General features: G+C 41.7%; 1 protein-coding gene across 13 annotated transcripts in view; it reads left to right on the forward strand.

The window, feature by feature from the left end:
• LOC122548888 (focal adhesion kinase 1) overlaps positions 1-23,028 on the forward strand; it is a 511,554-nt gene that overhangs the window by 299,899 nt on the left and 188,627 nt on the right. For all 13 annotated transcript variants that reach the window (XM_087986664.1, XM_087986658.1, XM_043687803.2 and 10 more), the window contains 3 exons: positions 4,807-4,947; positions 8,452-8,529; positions 22,593-22,700. In XM_087986664.1, the coding sequence (XP_087842790.1) occupies positions 4,807-4,947; positions 8,452-8,529; positions 22,593-22,700 (327 nt within the window). The remainder of the gene's footprint in view (positions 1-4,806; positions 4,948-8,451; positions 8,530-22,592; positions 22,701-23,028) is intronic.

Below are 23,028 nucleotides of genomic sequence, written 5' to 3' on the forward strand. Positions count from 1 at the left end.
TAAAATCATCATCTCCTAACACTTTTTTACCTTGTCCATGACCCCTTTATCCTTGCAAATTAACATGCCATTTCCAACCTCCCTTTCCTCTCCAAAGACCTCAAACATATTTCATAAGATATTGGAGCATAATTAGGCCATTCGGCCCATCAAAACTGCTCTGCCATTCGATCATGGCTGATATGCTCCCTGCCTTCAATTTCCTGCCTTCTCTCCTTATCCCTCCAACCCATTACCAATTAAAAATCTAACTCCTCCTCCTTAAATTTACTCACTGTCCCAGCATTAGCCCCACTTTGGGGTAGCGAATTCCACAGGTTCACAACCCTTTTGGGAGAAATAGTTTCTCCTCAACTCTGTTTTAAATTTGCTACCCCTTATGCTTAACATGATGTTGCCTCCTGAATCAGTGCCCATCTATTGCCTAGCTCAATCCTTGAACCTTTGCAGATTTTTTCCTCTTTGTCTGAGTGCTGAAACAACCATGATCAAAATCCTGCATCACCCTGTGTAACAGTTACTACGAAATATGGTATTTCTGCATTTCCTACTAGGATCTATTTACCTTCATTGCTACAGTTGACATCACATTCTTTTATAATGCCTCTTTTCTGTTATCCAGCAAAATTACCCTGCAATATCTAGTTGTTGCCTGAAAGTCTTTTCTTTCTGTTCCCATGCTTCTTTCTGGAGGCCTCCAAGTACTCTTCCTTGATTCCCTTTTTTATTTCTATGCTTCCTTTTGGTGCCATCTGATGAGCAATGCATCACCCTGTTCCACACATTCCTGTTCCACCAACAACATCCAGCACTATCTCGTCACCACTGCTCTCAACCCTCTCTTCACTGCATCTGTGCTGTGAGACTGCTTGCCTGACCTCAAGTGCTGTATGAGCCAAAGTTCCATTCAATTAAGCATTGGAAAGTCTAAAGTCATTTCTGCCAGAAATTCCATTCTCTAGCAACCTTCATTCTCTAGATGCAATCCCTCTTCCTGATCACTAGCTCAGGCTCAAGCAGATTGTTTGCAACCTTGATGTCAAATTGATCTTCAACTGAAACTTCTCATATAATATCCTCTCCAACATCAAGACAGACTGCTTCCATCTCCATAACATAGTCAGTTAGTTAGTATCCTGCATCAGTTAGTCTCTTAGCAAAACCCTCATCCTTATTGCTATGTCAAAATGGAATTACTTTGATACTCTCTTGGCAAACTTGCCACAGCTCATCGAAAGTTTTTACGTTCAAATATTAATTTGCAGCATGTCCTATTCAGTAATCAGCCTTGTGTTTGCTGGCCTACATTGGTTGCCAGTCCAACAATACCTTGATTTTGAAAACTTAAAATTTTGAGTTGAAATTTCTGGCTTTGCCCAATCCTAGTTCTTTCACTGATTACTGCACTGTAGTGTAATGCTGTATTCTTTAATTCTCATGAGTTCCTACCTACCTTCACCCCACAATTGATGACTGCCTTGAGTAGCCCCACCCCCACTCGCACCCAAGTACACCTCTTTAAGATAGTCTATTCATCCTATAATTTCTCCAAAACTCTTTGTTTCTCTGTGGTGTAATTTTGTTTGGCTTAATGTCAGTTTTTGGTAAGTACACTTCTTGAAATCTCTTATGGTGATTTACTACTTAAATGAGTGATGCAAGTTGTTGTTTCATTGCTGCATTAGGATATTCCAGCAGTTTACGTTCTTCTCAGTTCTTTGATAAAGAGATTTACTGGCTGTGAAACTATTTTCTCTCACTATTGTTTTTGTTCTGCTCTTTAATTAAGCAATCCACTTTCCTTTATTTCCTTATTCTTATTAAGCATACTACACCTGAATGATTTTACCTATTTTTATGTTTTGAATGTTGATAGTTTCATTGAGGTCTCTTTAGTGTAAGGACGGTACTTTCTTTTGTCGTAAGCACTAACACTCTTTGCAATTTGTTAACATTTTCACACGCTGTAATCAGCCTTCTAATTCCATTTACTTTGCACTTTCACTCTCGTGTAGTTTTCAGGATTTTCATCCAAATTAGCAGCTGTAATTTTATCACTATGCCAAAATATGATTCTGAAAAATGGATTTTAAGACTTTTTGTTATTAGCACGACGCTTCAATCGTTAATTGTTTTGTGAATTGTCTACTTTCAGTTTGGTTAGCCTGGCATGCTTTAAGGTTGTCTTTTCCATGTTTATGTACAGTTGTAAATAAATGCCAATAATTTTATCATAAAAAAGAATTGACATATTCTTGGTAATTTGTTTTTGTAAGTTTATAGATATCTAAATAAAATCAAAATAAAGGAAACTACAATGGTATGGAAGCGAGCTGGCTATGATAAATAAGGGAATGTTATTTAAAAGGATGATGGTAGATAGATAATGGGAAATATTTAATGAATGCAAGGAGGAATTGCAGCAATTGTTTATTCCTGTCTGGTGCAAAACTAAAAAGGGATAGGTGGACCAACTAAAGCTAACAAGGGAAATTGGGGATCATATTAGATCCAGGAAAGAGATATGCAATTTGGCCAATAAGGCAGCAAACCTCAGAATTCAGCAAAGAAGGACAATGGGAGTAAAAGAGAGTTTGAAAGTAAACTTGCAGGGAACATGCAGACTAATTCCAAAGTTTCTATAAGTATGTGAAGAGACAACAATCTTTGAAAACAAATCTAGGTCCCTTACAAACAGAATCAGAGAATTTTTAATGGGTAACAAAGAGACGACAGACATACCTTGTAAATACAATTAAGTATTGACCTTGGTTCTACCTTCACAAAGGAGGACACTAATAATATCCCAAATATTTTGGGCAACACAGGGTCTAGTGAGGGGGAAGAACTGAAGAAAATCAGTGTTAATAGGGAAATGGTGTTGGAGAAATTGATGATATCAAAGACAGATAAATTCCAAGGTCCTGGTAATCTGTATCAAGAAATTAGGTGAGAAATAATGCATGCATTGGTGGTGATCTTCCAAGATTCTCTAGCCTTTTGAACAGTTCCTATGGATTAGAGGTTAGGTAATGTAACACCAGTATTTAAATAATGAAGTAGAGTGAAAAGAGGAAATCATAGACCGGTTAGCCTGACATCAATAAATATTAAAGTCCATTATAAATGATATAATAGCACAGCACTTGGAAAACAGTGACAAGAGCGATCAGAGTGAGTGTGGATTTGAGGAAAGGAAATCATACTTGATAAATCTACTCAAATTTTTCAATGATGTCAGTAGTAGAGTTGATAAAGGCGAGCTAGTGGATATGGTTTACTTGGACTTCCAGAATGCTTTCAATAAGGTCCCACATAATAAATTATCCTGTGAAATTAAAGTACATGAGACTGGTGGTTGTTTGCTGACATGGATTGAAAGCTGGTTGGCAGATAGGAAACAAAAAGTGGGAATAAGCAGGCCTTTTTCTGAATGTTAGGCTGTGATGAGTGGGGTACTTCTGGAAGCAGTGCTTGGACCCCAGCTACTCTCAATATATATCCATAATTTAGATGAGGGAAGTAAATATCTCCATGCTTGAAGATGAACAAAGCTGGTTGGGAGCGTGAACTTTGAGGAGGATATAGAAATACTTCATTGTGATTTGAACAAGTTGAGTGAATGGTAAATGCATGACAGATAAAATATAATGTGGGTAAATGTGAGATTATCCACTTGGGTAGCAAAAACAAGCAAGCAGATTATTATCTAAATGACAATAGATTGGGAAATGGGGAGGTATAACATGACCTGGGGGAGCTTGTGTGCCAGACAGCAAAAATAAGCAGAGTCAAAAAATGTGGTGCTGGAAAAGCACAGCCAGTCAGGCAGCATCCGAGGAGCAGGAGAGTTGACGTTTTGAGCATAACCTCTTCATCTGGAATGTGGTGGGGTGGGGGGTGGCGTGCAAGGGGGCTGAGAGATAAATAGGAGGGGGTGGGGCTGGAGAGAAGGTGCAGCAGGCAATGAAGAAAGCAAATGATGTGTTGATCTTTATTACAAGAGGATTTGAGTATTAGTGCAGGGATGTCTTTCTGCAATTACACAGTATCTTGGTGAACTCAAACCTGGAATATTATGTACAGGTTTGGTCTCCTGTTCTGAGGAAGCACATTCTGGATATGTTGGGTATGCAATGAATGTTTACCAAACTGATTCCTGGGATGTAAGACTGACATTTGAGGAGCGATTGAGTCAGCTAGGATTGTATTTGCTGGAGTTCAGAAGAATGAAGCCAATAAAATTTGAACAGGACAGGATAAATGCAGGAAAGACTAGGTAGTCCAGTACCAAGGGTCAGTCTAATAATACAAAGTAGGCTATTTAGGACAGAGATAAGGAGAAATTTCTTTGCATAGCGAGTTGTGAGCCTCTTGAATTCTTTGCCATAGGAGGTGGTTGAGGCCAAAGGTATATATCTTAGGGCTAAAGGGATCAAAAGAAATGGAGAGAAAGCGGAAAGAGAGAACTGAGTTTAATAATCAGCGCTGATCATATTGAGTCTTGAAACGAGCTGGAAGGGCCGAACGTCTTGCTCCTGTTCCTGTTTTCTATGTTTCAGTGACATGATTGAAGATGCACATCAAGTTGCTAGTACCATTAAATGAACTGGAGTAACGAGACATAATATTAGGTGTGATTTCATCATTAGCCGAAATTCCTTACATTTATGATAGTATAATCTAAATAATGGCAATAAAATTTTTAAGGATAAACTAACTATGTAAGGAGCTAAACATTTGAACTGAACAAATTACATCTAGATTTTTGCAATCAATCTTAACTATTTCCAATTTCTATTTTAGGCCAAAACACTGAGGAAATTGATACAGCAATCTTTTCGACAGTTTGCTAATTTGGATGAAGTGCAAAGTGTTCTGAAATTCTTTGAGATTCTGTCTCCAGTTTACAGGTTTGACAAGGAGTGTTTCAAATGTGCCCTTGGGGTAAGTTTGTACAGTGATGTTTAGGCAGTTTATAAAAAAAAAAGACTAACTTGTTAAAATTAATCCTGTTTCCTAATATCTCGTGCAAGTATAGATGTAGACTTCCAATGTAACAGAAGACAGATACGGCTGCATTATATTGTCAAATATGTGTTCATCTTCAAATTTTTTATTCCTTATGTGTGTATGATATGCTGTTTTTGCTCGTGCTATTTTGGTTAATTTCTTTGCTTCCACAAATTTGTTGTGAGGAAAAGAATGATTGCTACATGTATACAAATTTATTTTCTCCACTCTATACATTGTGGAATACTCTTAATGAGATCCAGTTCAAAGTGCATAAACAAAATCTCGTAGCTGAAACAGAGGCAATAATTCTTAGAGTTCAACCAGTAAAATTCCTGTGTCTCCACATATATAGATTCCATATTCCACATGGTCATCGTCAAACCTTGTTCAACAGTAAATGATTGATCACCTTTCTACCATCACATTGCTTATGTTTAAATGTTTCTAACTTTTAATTGCATATTTCTTCCTTATTTTGTATTAATTAGTTATGCTTAGTAAAAAAAAAAATTTCCATTATCTTAGTTTTCTTGATTGCATGCAATTAATAAATCTTCATCCATTAGTATGCTAACTTAAACATTGGAATTTAAAAACACAGAAAACACAAATGTTCTTTGAACCTCACTTCAATGTGTGTTTGAAAGCAAACATAGAAAATAGAAACAGAAGTAGGTTATTCATCCTCCTGCACCATTCAATATGATTGTGGTTGATCATCCAATTCAGTTCCCTGTTCCCACGTTCTACTTACGCTATTTGGTTGCTTCAACCTGAAGGAATCTCCTCCTCCATCTTGAAAACATTTAATGTTTTGGTCTCTGCTGCATTCAATGGCAGAGAATTCCACAGGCAATCAACTCTCCAGGTGAAAAAATTTCTCATCTCAGTTCTAAATGGCCTACCTTGTATCCAAAGACGGTGACCTATAGTTTTGTATTGCCTGGTCATCGGGAGCATCCTGCCTGGATTTACCCTATCTTGTACTTGCCAAATTTTATAGGTTTCTATGAGTACTCCCCTAACCGATCCAGTTTCTCTTCATACGGTGACTCAGTGGTTAGCACTGCTGCCTCACAGAACCAGAGACCCAGGTTTGATTCCAGCCTCCAGCAACTGTCTGTGTGGAGTCTGAACATTCTCTCCACTTTGGTTTCCCAGCACAGTCCAAAGATGTGTAGGTTAGGTGAATTAGACATGAGAAATGCAGAGAGATAGGGATAGGGTATAGCGGTGGGCCAGTATGGGATGCTCTTCGATGATTGGTGTGGACTTGATGGGCTGCATGGCCTGCTTCCACACTGTAGCGATTCTGTGATTCATTAAATTTGAGAGTTTAACTCAACAGTTCTTCAGTTATTTATCTTTCTCACCTACAAGTTAACTAACAATTTTTCTTTCTTCTTCACGACTTTTCTGACAAAACAGTAATTTCTGATATTTATCTAATACATTCACTATCCTGAGGTCTGTAACAAAGCTCTAAGTGTGTGAATTTACGCATTAAAAAGAGTAGGAGCAAGCCAAACAATTCCTTAAGCCTACTCCGCCACTCAATAACATAATGGTTAATTCTCTGGCTCACCTCAACTTTATTATCTAATTCCATGTCCTTTAATTCCTTCAGAATTCAAAAGATCTCCTTATCACGGAAATATTACGGAGTAGAGGAGGCTATTCAGCATTGCACGAGCTCATTAACTCCCCATAACTGTATGGATCATTTTATCCAAATACTCTTCCAGTGCTGTCTTGAATAGCTCAAAACTGCCTCGACCACACATCCAAGCAGTGCATTTCATATTCTAACTACTCATTGAGTGAAAAGGTTTTTCTTCACTTCACCCTTGTTTCTTTCGCAAATCACTTTAAATCTATGTCCTCTTGTTTTTATTCCTCTTACAAGCAGGAATAGTTTCTCCCTGTTTGCAATATCCAATCTGCTCATGATTTTGAAAACCTCTGTCAGATCTCCTCTTAGCTTTGTTCTCTCCAAATAGAACAGTCCTAAATTCTTTACTCTATCCTCATAACTGAAGTTTCTCATTACTGGGACAATTCCAAAATCTAACAAATTCTGGAAGATTTAGGGGGAGAGGAGGAGAGCGCTAGTTATAGGAGACTCTATAGTTAGAGGGACGGACAGGTGGTTCTGTGGACATGGGCGAGACTCTCGGATGGTTTGTTGCCTCCCGGGTGCCAGGGTCCGAGACGTCTTGGACCGTGTCTTCAGAATCCTTAAGGGGGAGGGTGTGCAGCCAGAAGTCGTGGTGCACATTGGCACCAACGACATAGGTAGGAAGAGGGGTGGGGAGGTCATTCAGGAGCTCAGGGAGTTAGGCTGGAAGCTAAAAGCTAGGACAGACAGAGTCATCATCTCTGGGTTGTTGCTGGTGCCACATGACAGTGAGGCAAGGAATAGGGAGAGAGTGCAGTTGAACACATGGCTGCAAGGTGTAGGAGGGAGGACTTCAGGTATTTGGACAATTGGACTGCATTCTGGGGAAGGTGGGACCTGTACAAGCAGGACGGGTTGCACCTGAACCAGAAGGGCACCAATATCCTGGGGGGTAGGTTTGCTAGCACTCTTTGGGGGGGTTTAAACTAATTTGGCAGGGGGAATGGGATCCGGACTTGTAGTCCAGCAAGTAGGCTAGCTGTTTGTCAGGATGTCCAAGAATGTAGGGAGGCTGTGGAGAAGGTAGCACTGACAGGGAATACTTGCGGACACAGAGATGGGTTCAAGTGTGTATACTTCAACGCAAGGAGTATCAGAAATAAGGTGGGTGAACTTAAGGTGTGGATCGGTACCTGGGACTACGATGTTGTGGCCATCACGGAAACGTGGATAGAAGAGGGACAGGAATGGTTGTTGGAGGTTCCTGGTTACAGATGTTTCAGTAAGATTAGGGAGGGTGGTAAAAAAAGGAGGGGTGGCGTTGCTCTTAGAATTCCACTAACAACTTCCTTGTATCAAGTTGTAGCACAGGACCCTAGACCATTTAGAATGAGATTATTGCAAGAAATGTTTATAATAATAATAAGCAATGAGTTTGAGTGATGCAAATAGATGAGTGAGATCAATTACAGTGAGCATGTTGTACATGTTCTTCACTACATTTTATAGCAGTAGTCTCCAAATTTTAATGTAACTGGGCAATTTGTTTTAAAGTCTTAGACCAATGTAGATATGTATAAAGAAGGATTGGCAACTTTGTTGATAAATTGTATTTTGAAAATTGATCCTACAGTTCTAATTTGACAGGAAATTCCAAAATAATGGTTGTTTTCATAATTATGTAACATTTTTGAGCATGTGTAGTTTACTTTGTATATCAAGTGTCTAATTCAGTCATATGTATAGTTTAAAGTAAAATTGACTTCTTACTTCAATTCTTATTAGTTAATTTTGTGTTTTATTTTCAACCTAAACAGTCAAGCTGGATAATTTCAGTTGAATTAGCAATTGGACCTGAAGAAGGCATCAGTTATCTTACAGACAAAGGCTCTATGGTATGTAATTTTGGAGCATTTATTTCATCAAAATATTTTCTTAGCAAAGTGAAATTGCAATATTAAAAGTTCATGCTACTTTGAACCTTTACTTTGAAAAACATGAAATAGTATAAATTGAGGGTTTGGTTAAGAAAAAGAAGGAAGTATATGTCAGGTACAGACAGGATAGATCGAGTGAATCCTTAGAAGAGTATAAAGAAAGTAAGAGTATACTTAAGAGGGAAATCAGGAGGGCAAAACGGGGACATGAGATAGCTTTGGCAAATAGAATTAAGGAGAATCAAAAGGGATTTTACAAATATATTAAGGACAAAAGGGTAACTAGGGAGAGAATAGGGCCTCTCAAAGATCAGCAAGGCGGCCTTTGTGTGGAGCCACAGAAAATGGGGGAGATACTAAATGAATATGTTGCATCAGTATTTACTGTGGAAAAGGATATGGAAGATATAGACTGTAGGGAAATAGATGGAGACATCTTGCAAAATATCCAGATTACAGAGGAGGAAGTGCTGGATGTCTTGAAATGCGTAAAGGTGGATAAATCCCCAGGACCTGATCAGGTGTACCCTAGAATTCTGTGGGAATCTAGAGAAGTGATTGCTGGGCCTCTTGCTGAGATTTTTGTATCATCGATAATCACAGGTGAGGTGCCGGAAGACTGGAAGTTGGCAAACGTGGTGCCACTGTTTAAGAACGGTGGTAATGACAAGCCAGGGAACTATAGACCAGTGAGCCTGACCTCGGGGGTTGGCAAGTTGTTGGAGGGAATCCTGAGGGACAGGATGTACATGTATTTGGAAAGGCAAGGACTGATTCGGGATAGTCAGCATGGCTTTGTGCGTGGGAAATCATGTCTCACAAACATGATGAAGTAACAAAGAAGATTGATGAGGGCAGAGCAGTAGATGTGATCTAAATGGACGTCAGTAAGGCGTTCGACAAGGTTCCCCATGGGAGACTGATTAGCAAGGTTAGATTGCATGGAATACAGGGAGAACTAGCCATTTGAATACAGAATTGGCCCAAAGGTAGAAGACAGAGGGTGGTGGTGGAGGGTTGTTTTTCAGACTGGAGGCCTGTGACCAGTGGAGTGCCACAAGGATCGGTGCTGGGCCCTCTACTTTTTGTCATTTACATAAATGATTTGGATGCGAGCATAAGAGGTACAGTTAGTAAGTTTGCAGATGACACCAAAATTGGAGGTGTAGTGGACAGCGAAGAGGGTTACCTCAGATTACAACAGGATCTGGGCCAGTGGGCTGAGGAGTGGCAGATGGAATTTAATTCAGATAAATGTGAGGTGTTGCATTTTGGGAAAGCAAATCTTAGCGGGACTTATACACTTAATGGAAGTGTTGCTGAACAAAGAGACCTTGGAGTGCAGGTTCATAGCTCCTTGAAAGTGGAATCGCAGGTAGATAGGATAGTGAAGGCAGCGTTTGGTATGCTTTCCTTTATTGGTCAGAGTATTGAGTACAGGAGTTGGGAGGTCATGTTGCGACTGTACAGGACATTGGTTAGGCCACTGTTGGAATATTGCGTGCAATACTGGTCTTCCTATCGGAAGGATGTTGTGAAACTTGAAAGGGTTCAGAAAAGATTTACAAGGGTGTTGCCAAGGTTGGAGGATCTGAGTTACAGGGAGAGGCTGAACAGGCTAGGGCTTTTTTCCCTGGAGTGTCGGAGGCTGAGGGATGACCTTATAGATGTTTACAAAATTATGAGGGGCATGCATAGGATAAATAGGCAAAGTCTTTTCCCTGGGGTCGGGGAGTCCAGAACTAGAGGGCATAGGTTTAGGGTGAGAGGGGAAAGATATAAAAGAGACCTAAGGGGCAACGTTTTCACGCAGAGCATGGTATGTGTATGGAATGAGCTGCCAGAGGATGTGGTGGAGGCTGGTACAGTTGCAACATTTAAGAGGCATTTGGATGGGAAAATGAATAGGAAGTGTTTGGAGGGATATGGGCTAGGTGCTGGCAGGTGGGACTAGATTGGGTTGGGATATCTGGTCGGCATGGACGGGTTGGATCGAAGGTTCTGTTTCCAAGCTGTACATCTCTATGACTCTATGCAGCCAGTGCACTTTTGATAAAAAGCAATTAATATCTGAGAAACTGGAATGGGTTCTTCAGTTCACAAACAGAGGATTTTCTTTTTGTTGCCCATCTCTAATTCATCTTGAATGGTTTGCTTGGCTATGGCTGAGGGCAGTTAAGAGTCAACAAATTGTTGAGAGTTTGGAGTCACATTTAGGCCAGATTAGGTAAGGATGCAAATTTCCTTCTAGATTAGATTAGATTACTTACAGTGTGGAAACAGGCCCTTCGGCCCAACAAGTCCACACCGCCCCGCCGAAGCGCAACCCACCCATACCCCGACATTTACCCCTTACCTAACACTACGGGCAATTTAGCGTGGCCAATTCACCTGACCTGCACATCTTTGGACTGTGGGAGGAAACCGGAGCACCCGGAGGAAACCCACGCAGACACGGGGAGAATGTGCAAACTCCACACAGTCAGTCGCCTGAGGCGGGAATTGAACCCGGGTCTCTGGCGCTGTGAGGCAGTAGTGCTAACCACTGTGCCACCGTGCCGCCCACATTAGATTCCCTACAGTGTGGAAACAGGCCCTTTGGCTCAACCAGTCCACACCGACCCTCCAAAGAGTAACCCACCCAGACCCATTTCCCTCTTACTGATGCACCTAACACTATGGGCAATTTAGCATGGCCAATTCACCTGACCTGCACATCTTTGGACTGTGGCAGGAAACCAGAGCAAACCCACGCAGACACGGGGAGAATGCAAAATCCACATAGACAGTTGCCTAAGGCTGGAATTGAACTTGGAGCCCTGGCGCTGTGAGGCAGTAGTGCTAACCACTGAGCCACCATGCCACAAATGGTACAGAATGTTTGTGAACCAGTTGGTGTTTTATGATGATTGACAATGGCTTCATGGTCACCATTACAGATGTTCGTTTCAAATATATTAAATTAATTTAAGGTCTGTCAGCTGTTGCTGAGAGAATTTAACCTGTGTCCCAAGAGCATTAGTGTGAGTGTTTCCGTTGCTAGTCTGTTGGCATTACTATGACGCCTCTCTTCATTAAAAAAGAAATGCAGTTGATATGTGTTTGCACTTTCAGAAGGTGTTTGATAAAGTGCTACATGATAGACTTGTTCAAAAAAGTAAAGGGCTTAAAATGAAATGAGATTGGTAATAGATGGAAAGCAGAATAAAGTGGTGCACAGTTATTTTTAGATTGGTGTGAGTGGTTGAGAAGGTAGTATACAATGGTGTCACCAGGTCTGAGGATTGGTATTAAGGCTTTTACTGATATTTATGAACAACCTGGATCTAAATATAAAAGTTGTTTTCCAAAAGGCTAGTTGTTGAAAGATAGAACTACAGCAGGTCTTCAAATACTTCTACACTTATATGCTTGCTATATGCAATTGCTATTATCTTCTAACCTACTAACCACATTTCTAGTATGTTCGTAAGAGCTAGAGACCCAGTTAAAACTCTCAGGGTGGCACAGTGGCTCAATGGTTAGCACTGCTGCCTCACAGCACCAGGGACCAGGGAGTCACATCTGCAGCTGCAGCAACATTCCTGCCTCGAGCGACTGGTTGTGTGGAGTTTGCACATTCTCCCAGTGTCTGTATGGGTTTCCTCCAGGTGCTCCGGTTTCCTCCCACAATCCAAGATGTACAGGTCAGGTGAATTGGCCATGCTAAATATAGTGTTAGGTGCATTAGTAAGGGTAAATATAGGATAGGGGATTGGGTCTGGGTGCCTTACTCTTCAGAGGGTCTGTGTGGACTTGTTTGGCCGAAGGGCCTGTTTGTGTACTGTAGGAAACCTAATCTAATCATCTTTAATTAAACACTTCTAAGATGTAATTAATATATACGGTACTTAATTCCAAAGTTTGCAAGTAACAGACATTGTTTTTGCTTCTCTTTCATCTGGTGATGTGCTCAGGACTCCAAAATCCTGCCAAACTACTTTACACTCTCCCAGTAGCAAACCTCTCCATCAAGTATTAATCCTGTCCCTGTTCAAGTTCAAAATGTTCAGCCTGGACAGGTTCCACCTTTGTCACAACCTGGATATTCTGAAGCCACTCGGTGGCATCCTTGCTCCCAGGGAGTCACATCTGCAGCTGCAGCAACATCTGCCTACCTCACTAACTATTCGATCACCTATCATTATTGCTTTTTGGACCTGCCTCACTCACTCTTAGCACAGCTGTACAATCCACGTCCTTCTGAACTTGTGAAGATTGCAGCAAATAGTGCAATCCTTTAGTTAGTTAAGAGAAACTTTACTTGAAAAGAAATAACTTGCTGTATGCATCCACACATTTTTTGCTTCAACTGAAAGAAATGCTTTTCCTGTTGTTTCTGATGGCTGTTCTTGACATTTTCGAACAAACTTAAGGCTTGGTGATTTCCATCTGGTATGTTATCAGCAAAATGTCTCTTTAATGCATTTGGCTTTACCAAAGTGAGATGTCACCCAGGTTTCCATTCAAACTTATGGATTTCATTCATTTAAGCTTTAAATTCTTCATTTTTTTTTTTCTCCCCAGGGGGCAAAAAAGGGCAAAAATACACACAACCTTCAGGCCTAGTTAATATTTCTATCACATTAGCCAGTTCAATACTGAGAAATATCACTTTCATGCAAGTCAGTACTGTGGTTCTCTCTCTTATGTTGTCATAACTTAATTCAATATATATAAATATTTAAGACATTTTTTAAAAAAGGTTATGCTCCCATTTAGATTCCAGTACTTCCCTGTGCAGGTGTTTATTGCAGTCAGTTTATGTGAAAGACCTAAGTATTTCCTGTAAACTTGCCTGAGCTGGAGGGTTTAAGCTGTATTTCCCTTGGAGTGAAGTTTGGAAGAGGTGGGCAGTTAAGAAGGCACTTTTTCCAATAGATAAAGGTAAAGTTGCTGTAACCCTACTGGACCAAGCTCTAGTCTCTCATTAGGAAGAAATGACTGGTAGTGGTTTAAGCAGTGGGTCATTGCGCATCAGGAGAGTTCTTCATGGTATCTTCACCACCCATCAGGTGAGCGAAGAGGTTGAGAAGGAGAGTTCTTCATGGTAGCTTCAGCCAGTGTGGGAATGGAACCCATTCTGCTTTGCAAACCAACCATCCAGCCAACTGAGCTAACTGAACCCCGAATTGTAGTGAGTGTCAATAATCAGGTGATAGGTTTAAGGCAAGAGGTAGAGGACCAAGTGGAGAGTTGAGAATCTTTATAATTCAAAAGGGTTTGTTCATAATTCTCTGAAGTCAGAAGTGCTTGTTAGTAGGGTGGTGAAAAAGGCATATGGGACACTTGCAATTTTCAGTTAAAACATAGGTTACAAAAGCAGGGAAGTCAGGTTGGAATTTAAACGTTAGTGAGACCACAGCTGGAGTACTGTGTACAGTTCTGGTCACCACATTACACAGATCAACATGATAGAATCCCTTCAGTGTGGAAGCAGGCCCTTCGGCCCAACAAGTCCACACCGACCACCAAAGAGTAACCCACTCAGATCTATTCCCCTACATTTAACTCCAGGCTAATGCACCCATCCTACACATCCCTGAACACTGTGGACAGTTTAGCATTGTCAGCCAATTCATCTCACAAGCACGTCTTTGGATTGTGGGAGGAGACCAGAGCACACAGAGGAAATCCACACAGACAGAGGGAGAATTTACAAATTCCACAGACAGTTGCCTGAGGCTGGAATCTGAGGCTGGAATCAAACCTGGGTCCCTGGCGCTGTGAGGCAGCAGTGCTAGCCACTGAGCCACTGTGCTGCCCTGACAGAAAGGGTGTGAGGAGGATGTAGAGGAAATTCACCAAGATGAAAAATAAAAGTTGTGAGGAATGGTTGGATGGCTTGGATTTTTTTTGGAGCAGAGAAGACTGAGGGATGATCTGATTAAAGAGTGCAAGATTATGAGGGGCATGGACAGAGTAGATAAGGAGCAGCTGTTCCATCTAGTTGAAGGGCCAGTCACAAGGGGGGACATGTTCAAGATGAGGGGCAAAAGTTTAGGGTGTATATGAGGAAAAACCTTTCTACCCAGAGGTTGGTGACAGCATGGAATGCAATGTCTGGAAAGGTAATGCAGGTAAATTGCCTCACATCACTTAAGTAGTACCTGGATGAGCACTTGGTATGTCATAACATTAAAGCTATGGACCAAGCGCTGATAAATGCTTAGGTTAAAGTCAAGGATTTCTCATGTACCGATTTTTTTTTTCTTTGAGCCTGTAAATTTATTGCGCTAATAGGGTTATTCAAAGATCACCGTACTGAGCATGTCAATAGCTTTTGTTTCAGAACAATTGCAATTCCAACAACCACATAACTGTAATACTTGTTTAGAGCGCCACCTTGTGGACCATATTATTTAGTTACTAAAATATTGCTGTGATACAAAATATTGCCGTGGTGCTGGAAAAGCACAGCAGGTCAGGCAGCATCCGAGGAGCAGGAAAATCAACTTTTCGGGCAAAAGCCCTTCATCAGGAATGAATTGCTGTAATACAGTCAACTGCCCAAATTAAAGCAACTCAAATACAAAAGCAGAATTCTGCAGATGCTGGAAATCTGAATTGAGAAGATAAAAGCTGGAATAACGCAACAGGCCAAGCAATATCTGTAGCCAGAGAAACAAAGTTAATGTTTCAGGTGAATGACCTTTCGTAGAATCATACAGCACGAAACATTCTTTTGGTCTGACTCATCCATGCCAACCAAGTTTCCCAAACTAAGCTAAGCCAACGCAGATGGCCTCCTTCTTCAAAGACCGCAGTTTCCCCTCAGACGTGGTTGACGATGCTCTCCACCGCATCTCCTCCACTTCCCGCTCCTCCCCCCTTGAACCCCGCCCCTCCAATCGCCATCAACTCAGAACACCACTGGTCCTCACCTACCACCCCACCAACCTTCAGATACATCGTATCATCCTTCGTCATTTCTGCCACCTCCAAACAGACCCCACCACCAAGGATATATTTCCCTCCCCACCCCTATTAGCGTTCCGGAAAGACCACTCTCTCCATGACACCCTTGTCAGATCCACACCCCCCACCAACCCAACCTCCACTCCCGGCACCTTCCCCTACAACCGCAAGAAATGCAAAACTTGTGCCCACACCTCCCCCCTCACTTCCCTCCAAGGCCCCAAGGGATCCTTCCATATCCGTCAGAAATTCACCTGCATCTCCACACACATCATTTACTGCATCTGCTGCACCCGATGTGGCCTCCTCTACATTGGGGAGACAGGCCACCTACTTGCGGAACGTTTCAGAGAACACCTCTGGGACACCTGCACCAACCAACCCAACTGCTCCATGGCTGAATACTTTAACTCACCCTCCCACTCCGCCAAGGACATGCAGGTCCTTGGCCTCCTCCATCGCCAGACCATGGCAACACGGCGCCTGGAGGAAGAATGCCTCATCTTCCGCCTAGGAGCCCTCTAACCACAAGGGATGAATGCAGATTTCTCCAGCTTTCTCATTTCCCCTCCCCCCACCTTTTCTCAGTCCCAACCCTCAGACTCAGCACCGCCTTCTTGACCTGCAATCTTGTTCCCAACCTCTCCGCCTCCACCCCCTCTGGCCTATCACCCTCACCTTAACCTCCTCCCACCTATCGTATTCCCAACGCCCCTCCTCCCTACCTTTTATCTTAGCCTGCTTGGCACACCCTCCTCATTCCTGAACATAGAACATAGAAAAATACAGCGCAGTATAGGCCCTCTGGCCCTCAATGTTGCGCCGATCCAAGCCCACCTAACCTACACTAGCCCACTATCCTTCATATGCCTATCCAATGCCCGCTTAAATGCCCATAAAGAGGGAGAGTCCACCACTGCTACTGGCAGGGCATTCCATGAACTCCCGACTCGCTGAGTAAAGAACCTACCCCTAACACCTGTCCTATACCTACCACCCCTTAATTTAAAGCTATGCCCCCTCGTAATAGCTGACTCCATACGTGGAAAAAGGTTCTCACGGTCAACCCTATCTAAACCCCTAATCATCTTGTACACCTCTATCAAGTCACCCCAAACCTTCTTTTCTCCAATGAAAACAACCCCAAGTGCCTCAGCCTTTCCTCATGTGATCTTCCTACCATACCAGGCAACATCCTGGTAAACCTCCTCTGCACCCGTTCCAGTGCCTCCACATCCTTCCTATAGTATGGTGACCAAAACTGCACACAATACTCCAGATGCGGCCGCACAGAGTCTTATACAACTGCAACATGATCTCAGGACTCCGGAACTCAATTCCTCTACCGTTAAAAGCCAGTACGCCATATGCCTTCTTCACCGAACTATTTACCTGGGTGGCAACTTTCAAAGATCTGTGTACAAAGATCTATGAAGAAGGGCTTATGTCCGAAATGTCGATTCTCCTGTTACTTTGATGCTGCCTGACCTGCTGCGCTTTTCCAGCAACACATTTTTAAGCTCTGATCTCCAGCATCTGCAGTCCTCACTTTCTCCTAAGCTGTTTCTCTTATCCAACTTGAAAGAATTGCTTTGAGAAGGGAGGTTTAGTTTTTTTTAGAATGACATGCATTGATTTCCCCTGCCTCCGCTGCTTTAGATAAAAACTGGCCAATTTTAATTACAGTGCTAGTTGCAGCAGTGTCATGTTATACGGTTTTAGGAAATGAATTTAATTACTTAGCTTCTTGTGAAAATGCACTTAAATTTTTAACTCTTTATTTCGAGAGATCCTTGTCCTTGACCCCAAACTGTTAATAATATGATTGGCTCTTTGTGCAATAAATATAGTGACATTGGACTCACTGCAAGGAGAATGCCTCAGCTTTTTAAAGCTAGTAATTTGTGGTCAGATGCACTCCAGTACATATTAATCAGTATTTTCTTTTTATTTTGGCAGTTCCCTAAATGGAGAAAAGTACCACTGTAATTTATGGAAATGAATTTGTTCTTCCTATAACACTGTGACCATGATTTCCTTAGATAAATTTTTACAGCAGAGTGTTGTCTACCATATTTTAAGATTGCCTTTTCAACTGTTTATTGATTAAAACTGTCATCTGTTGTAAGATAATTGAATTTTAGTTTGCCAAATGTGTCATAGAGACATAGAGATGTACAGCGTGGAAACAGACTATTAGGTCCATCTTGTCCATCCTAACCCAATCTAGTTCCATTTGCTAACACTTGGCCCATATCCCTCTAAACCCTTCCGATTCATATACCCATCCAGATACTTTTTAAATGCTGCAATTGTACCAGCCTTCCTCTGGCAGCTCATTCCATACACGCACCACCCTCTGCGCGAAAAAGTTGCCCCTTGGGTCTCTTTTATATCTGTCCCCTCTCCCCCTAAACCTATGCCCTCTAGTTCTGGACTCCCCCACCCCAGGGAAAAGACTTTGACTACTTATCCTCTCCACGCCCCTCAGGATTTTTCAACCTCTATAAGGTCACCCCTCAGCCTCCGATGCTCCAGGAAAACAGCCCCAACCTATTCAGCATCTCCCTACAGCTCACATCCTCCAACCCTGACAACATCCTTGTAAATTGTTTCTGAACCCTTTCAAGTTTCACAACATCCTTCCAATAGGAAGGAGACCAGAATTGCATGCAATATTCCAAAAGTGGCCTAACCAATGTCCTGTACAGCTGCAACATGACCTCCCAACTCCTATACTCAAACTCTGACCAATAAAGGAAAGCATACCAAATGCCTCCTTCACTACCCTATCAACCTGCGACTCTACTTTCAAGAAACTATGAACCTGCACTCCAAGGTCTCTTTGTTAAGTTTCTAAGTCCTGCTCTGATTTGGTTTTCGAAAATGCAGCACATTGCATTTATCAAAATTAAACTCCAACTGCCACTCCTCAGCCCGTTGGTCCATCTGATCAAGAACTTATTGTACTCTGAGGTAACATTCTTCGCTGTCCACTACACCTCCAATTTTGGTGTCATCTACAAACTTACTAACTATACCTCTTATGTTCATATCTAAATCATTTATATAAATGATGAAAAGTAGTGGACCCAGCACCAATTCTTGTGGCACTCCACTGGTCACAAGCATCCAATGTGAAAAGCAACTCTCCATCACCACCCTCTGTCTTCTACCTTCGAACCAGTTCTGTATCAAAATGCCTAGTTCTCCCTGTATTCCATGAGATCTAACCTTGCTAACCAGTCTCTCATGGAGAATCTTGTCAAATGCCTTACTGAAGTCCATATAGATCATGTCTACCACTCTGCCCTCTTCAATCTTTCTTTGTTACTTCAAAAAACCTCAAGCTGATAAGATACGATTTCCTATGCACAAAGCCATGCTGTCTATCCTTAATTAGTTCTTGCCTTTCCAAATACATGTAAATCCTGTCTGTCAGGGTTCCCTCCAACAACATTCCCGCCACCGACATCAGGCTCACTGGTCTATAGTTCCCTGGCTTTTCCTTACCATCTTTCTTAAATAGTGGTACCATGTTAGCCAAGCTCCAGTCTTCCAGCACCTCTCACCTCTCTCTGAGATACAAATATCTCAGCAAGGGACCCAGCAATCACTTCCCTAGCCTCCCACACAGTTCTATGGTACACCTGATCAGGTCCTGGGGATTTATCCATTTTTATGCGTTTCAAGACATCCAGCACTTCCACCTATGTAATGTGGACATTTTTCAAGATATCATCATCAATTTGTCTACATTGTATATCTTCCATGTTCTTCTCCACAATAAACACTGATACAAAATACTCGTTTAGTATCTCCCCCATCTCCTGCGGCTCCACACATAGGCTGCCTTGCTGATCTTTGAGGGGCCCAATTCTCTCCTGAGTTACCCTTTTGTCCTTAATGTATTTATAAAACCCTTTGAATTCTCCTTAACCTATTTGCCAAAGCTATCTCATGTCCTGTTTTTGCCCTCCTGATTTCCTTCTCAAATATACTCCTACTGCCTTTATACTCTTCTACGGATTCACTCGATCTCTCCTGTCTATGCCTGACATATGCTTCCCTCTTTTTCTTAACCAAAACCTTAACAATCACTTAACTGTCATCAGCTATGGTTGCACAGTTTTAAATAGAAGGCTTGATTTAACTCTCCCTTACTGTTGAATTTGAAGTTGGTAATGCTTCTTAAATCCAGTGGTTTTCTTGCCCATGTCAAAGTTATGCAGGGCAGGGATCGTATTGAGTGCCAAAATTACTTGGGACCCCATTGAGACCCTTTAATTGTTTAATTAATACCCAGTTGACAATCTCATCACACCATCACTTGGAATTAACTGGCCACAGAAGAGGCTTATGCTATCTGTCAAGCTGCTGGCGCAGCACATATTCAAATCATATCATGATGCTGACCTTCCCGTGGACAGTAATGCCCCACTTGTCTGTCCTTGGCATGCTACAAAGCTTCAGCGAATTGCAGTAAAAACTGGAGGAGCAGCATTTCATATTCAAACTAGGCAATTTACATCCTTCCGGACTTAATCATGAGTTTCGTACCTTCAAATTGTGAACCAACTCCTTCCCTTTCTTTTAACTTTGCTTGTTACATTCTCTGTCACCATGTCGTCTCTCCCCTCCCTAGCTCCATTGGGACAGTCTTTTTTTTCAACCTCGCAGTTAGACACACCATTGTTGTGCCATTCTCATATTCCTATCACTTAATCTGAACTATCAACATCCTTTCTTCCCTAGCACAGCAATCCACCCTCCCCCACTCTCTCCAAACTAAATGTTGCCCCCTCCACACTTTACTTTAGCTCTAATCAAGAGTCATCTATACTTGAAATGTTAGTTTGCTTTCTCTCCATGAATGCTACCTGATCCGCTGTGATGTCCAGCATTTTTGTTTTCAGTACAGATTCCAGCATCTGCAGTAACTTGCTCTTATTCTGTCTAATGGTGCATGTTCATGTCGAGAGCTGCTAACCTCTAAGTGGCTGGAGCTTATCTCAGGCAGGATTTTTTTATCCAGAAGAGGGAAGTCATTCCTCCAGTCTATTTTCACCTAATTTGTGTTAAAAGTCTGTCAACACATCTACCCTTAGATATGGGCTCAAAATCGCTCCCAATATTCTAAAGGTGGTCTGACCAGAGCCTTATATAGACTCAGTAGTACAGAGTCATAAGGTCATAGAGACATACAGCATGGAAACAGACCTTTGGTCCAACTTGTCTGCACCATCCAGACATCCCAATCTGACCTAGTCCCATTTACCAGCATTTGGCCTATCCTTGCTCTTGTATTTTAGCACTATTGAAATGCATTGGCCTTTCTAACTGCCAATTTAGCCTGCATCTTAATCCTAAAAGAACCCTGAACTGGCACTCTTGTGCCACTTTGTACTTCAGATTTGAAAAGCCTTTCTCCATTTAGAAAATAGTCTGCTTCACTATTCTTCCTGCCAAAGTACGCAACCTCTCGCTTTCCAATATTGTATTCCATCTTCCACTTCTTTGCTCACTCTCCTAACCTGTCCAAGTCCTTCTGCAGCCTCCCCATTTCCTTATCTACTTGTGCCTCCACCTATCTTTGTGTTATCAGCAAACTTAGCAACAATGCCCTCAGCTCCTTTGTTTAGATTGTGGCCCCAACACAGATCCCTACGGGAATTCAGCTGTCACTGGCTGATGTCCTGAAAAGGATCTCTTTATCCCCACTCTGTGTTCTGCCAGTCAGCCAATCCTCTATCTGTGTCAATACTTTACCCCTAACTCCATGAGCTCTTACCTTATTTAGCAGCCTCCTGTGCAGCACCTTGTCAAAAGCTTTCTGGAGGTTCAAATAGATCATGTCCACTGGCTCTCCTTTGTCTAACCTCTTTGTTACGTTCTCGAAGAATTGTAACAGATTGTCAGGTATGATCTCCTTTGAAGCTGTGCTGACTTAACCCTGCACTTTATCATGCACTTCCAAGTACTCTGAATCTTATCTTTAATGGACTCTCAAATCTTACCAACTACTGAGGTTGGGCTAACCAGTTCATAGTTCCCTGTCTTCTACCTCCCTCCCTTCTCAAACAGGGGTGTTACATCAGCCATTTTCCAATCCTGACTCCAGTGATTCCTGAAAGCATCTACAATCTCCTCAGTTAACTCCTTCAGAACTTTGGATTCCAGGTGATTTAACCATCTTCATCAACAAACACATCGAATTAGACCCAACCTATCACCCCCCTGAGAAAAAGGACAGGAAATGACATCACCACAGGAAATGACGTCACCAACCCAAAGAAATCCAAACATATAAATAGAAAGCAGGAATTATCAACAGTGCTTCACTTGGAGGCCCACTGAAGATGTTACCTAGTAGGGTGATGAAAAGTCTGGAAATGAACCTCCCAGCTTAGCGAACAAACCTGCTTCCAAAAGGTTGGATGTAATTTACCAGGACTTTGGTCCCAGCACGATTCAGATGGAGCCTGTCCCATTGGAAACACTCCCTCCTTCCCCAGTATTGGTGCCAATGTCCCATGAATTCAATGCCCAATGAATTCAATTTGAGCCAAGTGTTTATCTCTTTAACCTTATTGACCCCACGTGCCAGTTAGCTTGTGGCTTGGGTAGTAATCTGGAGATTATTACCTTTTTGGTTCTGTATTTTAATTTAGCCCCGAGCTGCTCATATTCCCTCAGCAAAACCTTGTTCCTTTTTCTGCCGAACTCGTTGGTACTTATGTGGACCACAATGACTGGATCTTTCCCACCCCACTTCAAGTTCTTCTGCAGTGGCTACAGAAGCAGGATAGAGGAATATTGCAGCAAGTAACTCACCAACAAACACCCCAAAGCTGGTCTTCTCTTTGTATTTGAAAGCTGCCTACATTTGATATTCCAGGCTTTTCAAAATACATTTATAAGAGTTAGTTTTGATGTATAGTAAACTTATCCCAAAAAGTACAATTTGAAAGTTTTGGCATTTTATTTGTTCAGATGAAAAGACACACTACAGCTAAGCCTTTCATTATTGTTCTGATTTTTAAATAAAAATTCTTCTTTTACAGCCAACTCACCTGGCTAATTTTAACCAGGTACAGACCATTCAGTATTCAAACAGTGATGATAAAGACAGAAAAGGAACTTTGCAGTTAAAAGTATCTGGAGCAGCAGAGGTAAGTTCCAACATCAATTTTGAGAATGACAACTGTCTTGAACTTTTTGTGATTTTTATTTTTTGTTCATTCGGGTATAATTTCAGAACAGTAGATCAAACCATCTCAGTGGTTGACCAATTGATATTTCACTCAGCATCTGTAAATGAAATACATATTCTATGTGTCAGCATGCATAACCTGTCAGATTTTCACAGCTGGTGGGCCCAGTAATCTGCAGGACAATTTATTCAAGGACAACATGATTGACTCTATTCATAGTTGGTGTTGCTTCAATACAAGCAGCTATATTTTTGCATAAGCAAAAGTGATCTTTGAGATTTCTTTT

Source organism: Chiloscyllium plagiosum, unplaced genomic scaffold, assembly GCF_037043375.1.
Source record: "Chiloscyllium plagiosum isolate Xiang-an unplaced genomic scaffold, Cpla_swu_hap1 HiC_scaffold_4, whole genome shotgun sequence".
NCBI lineage: Eukaryota > Metazoa > Chordata > Chondrichthyes > Orectolobiformes > Hemiscylliidae > Chiloscyllium > Chiloscyllium plagiosum.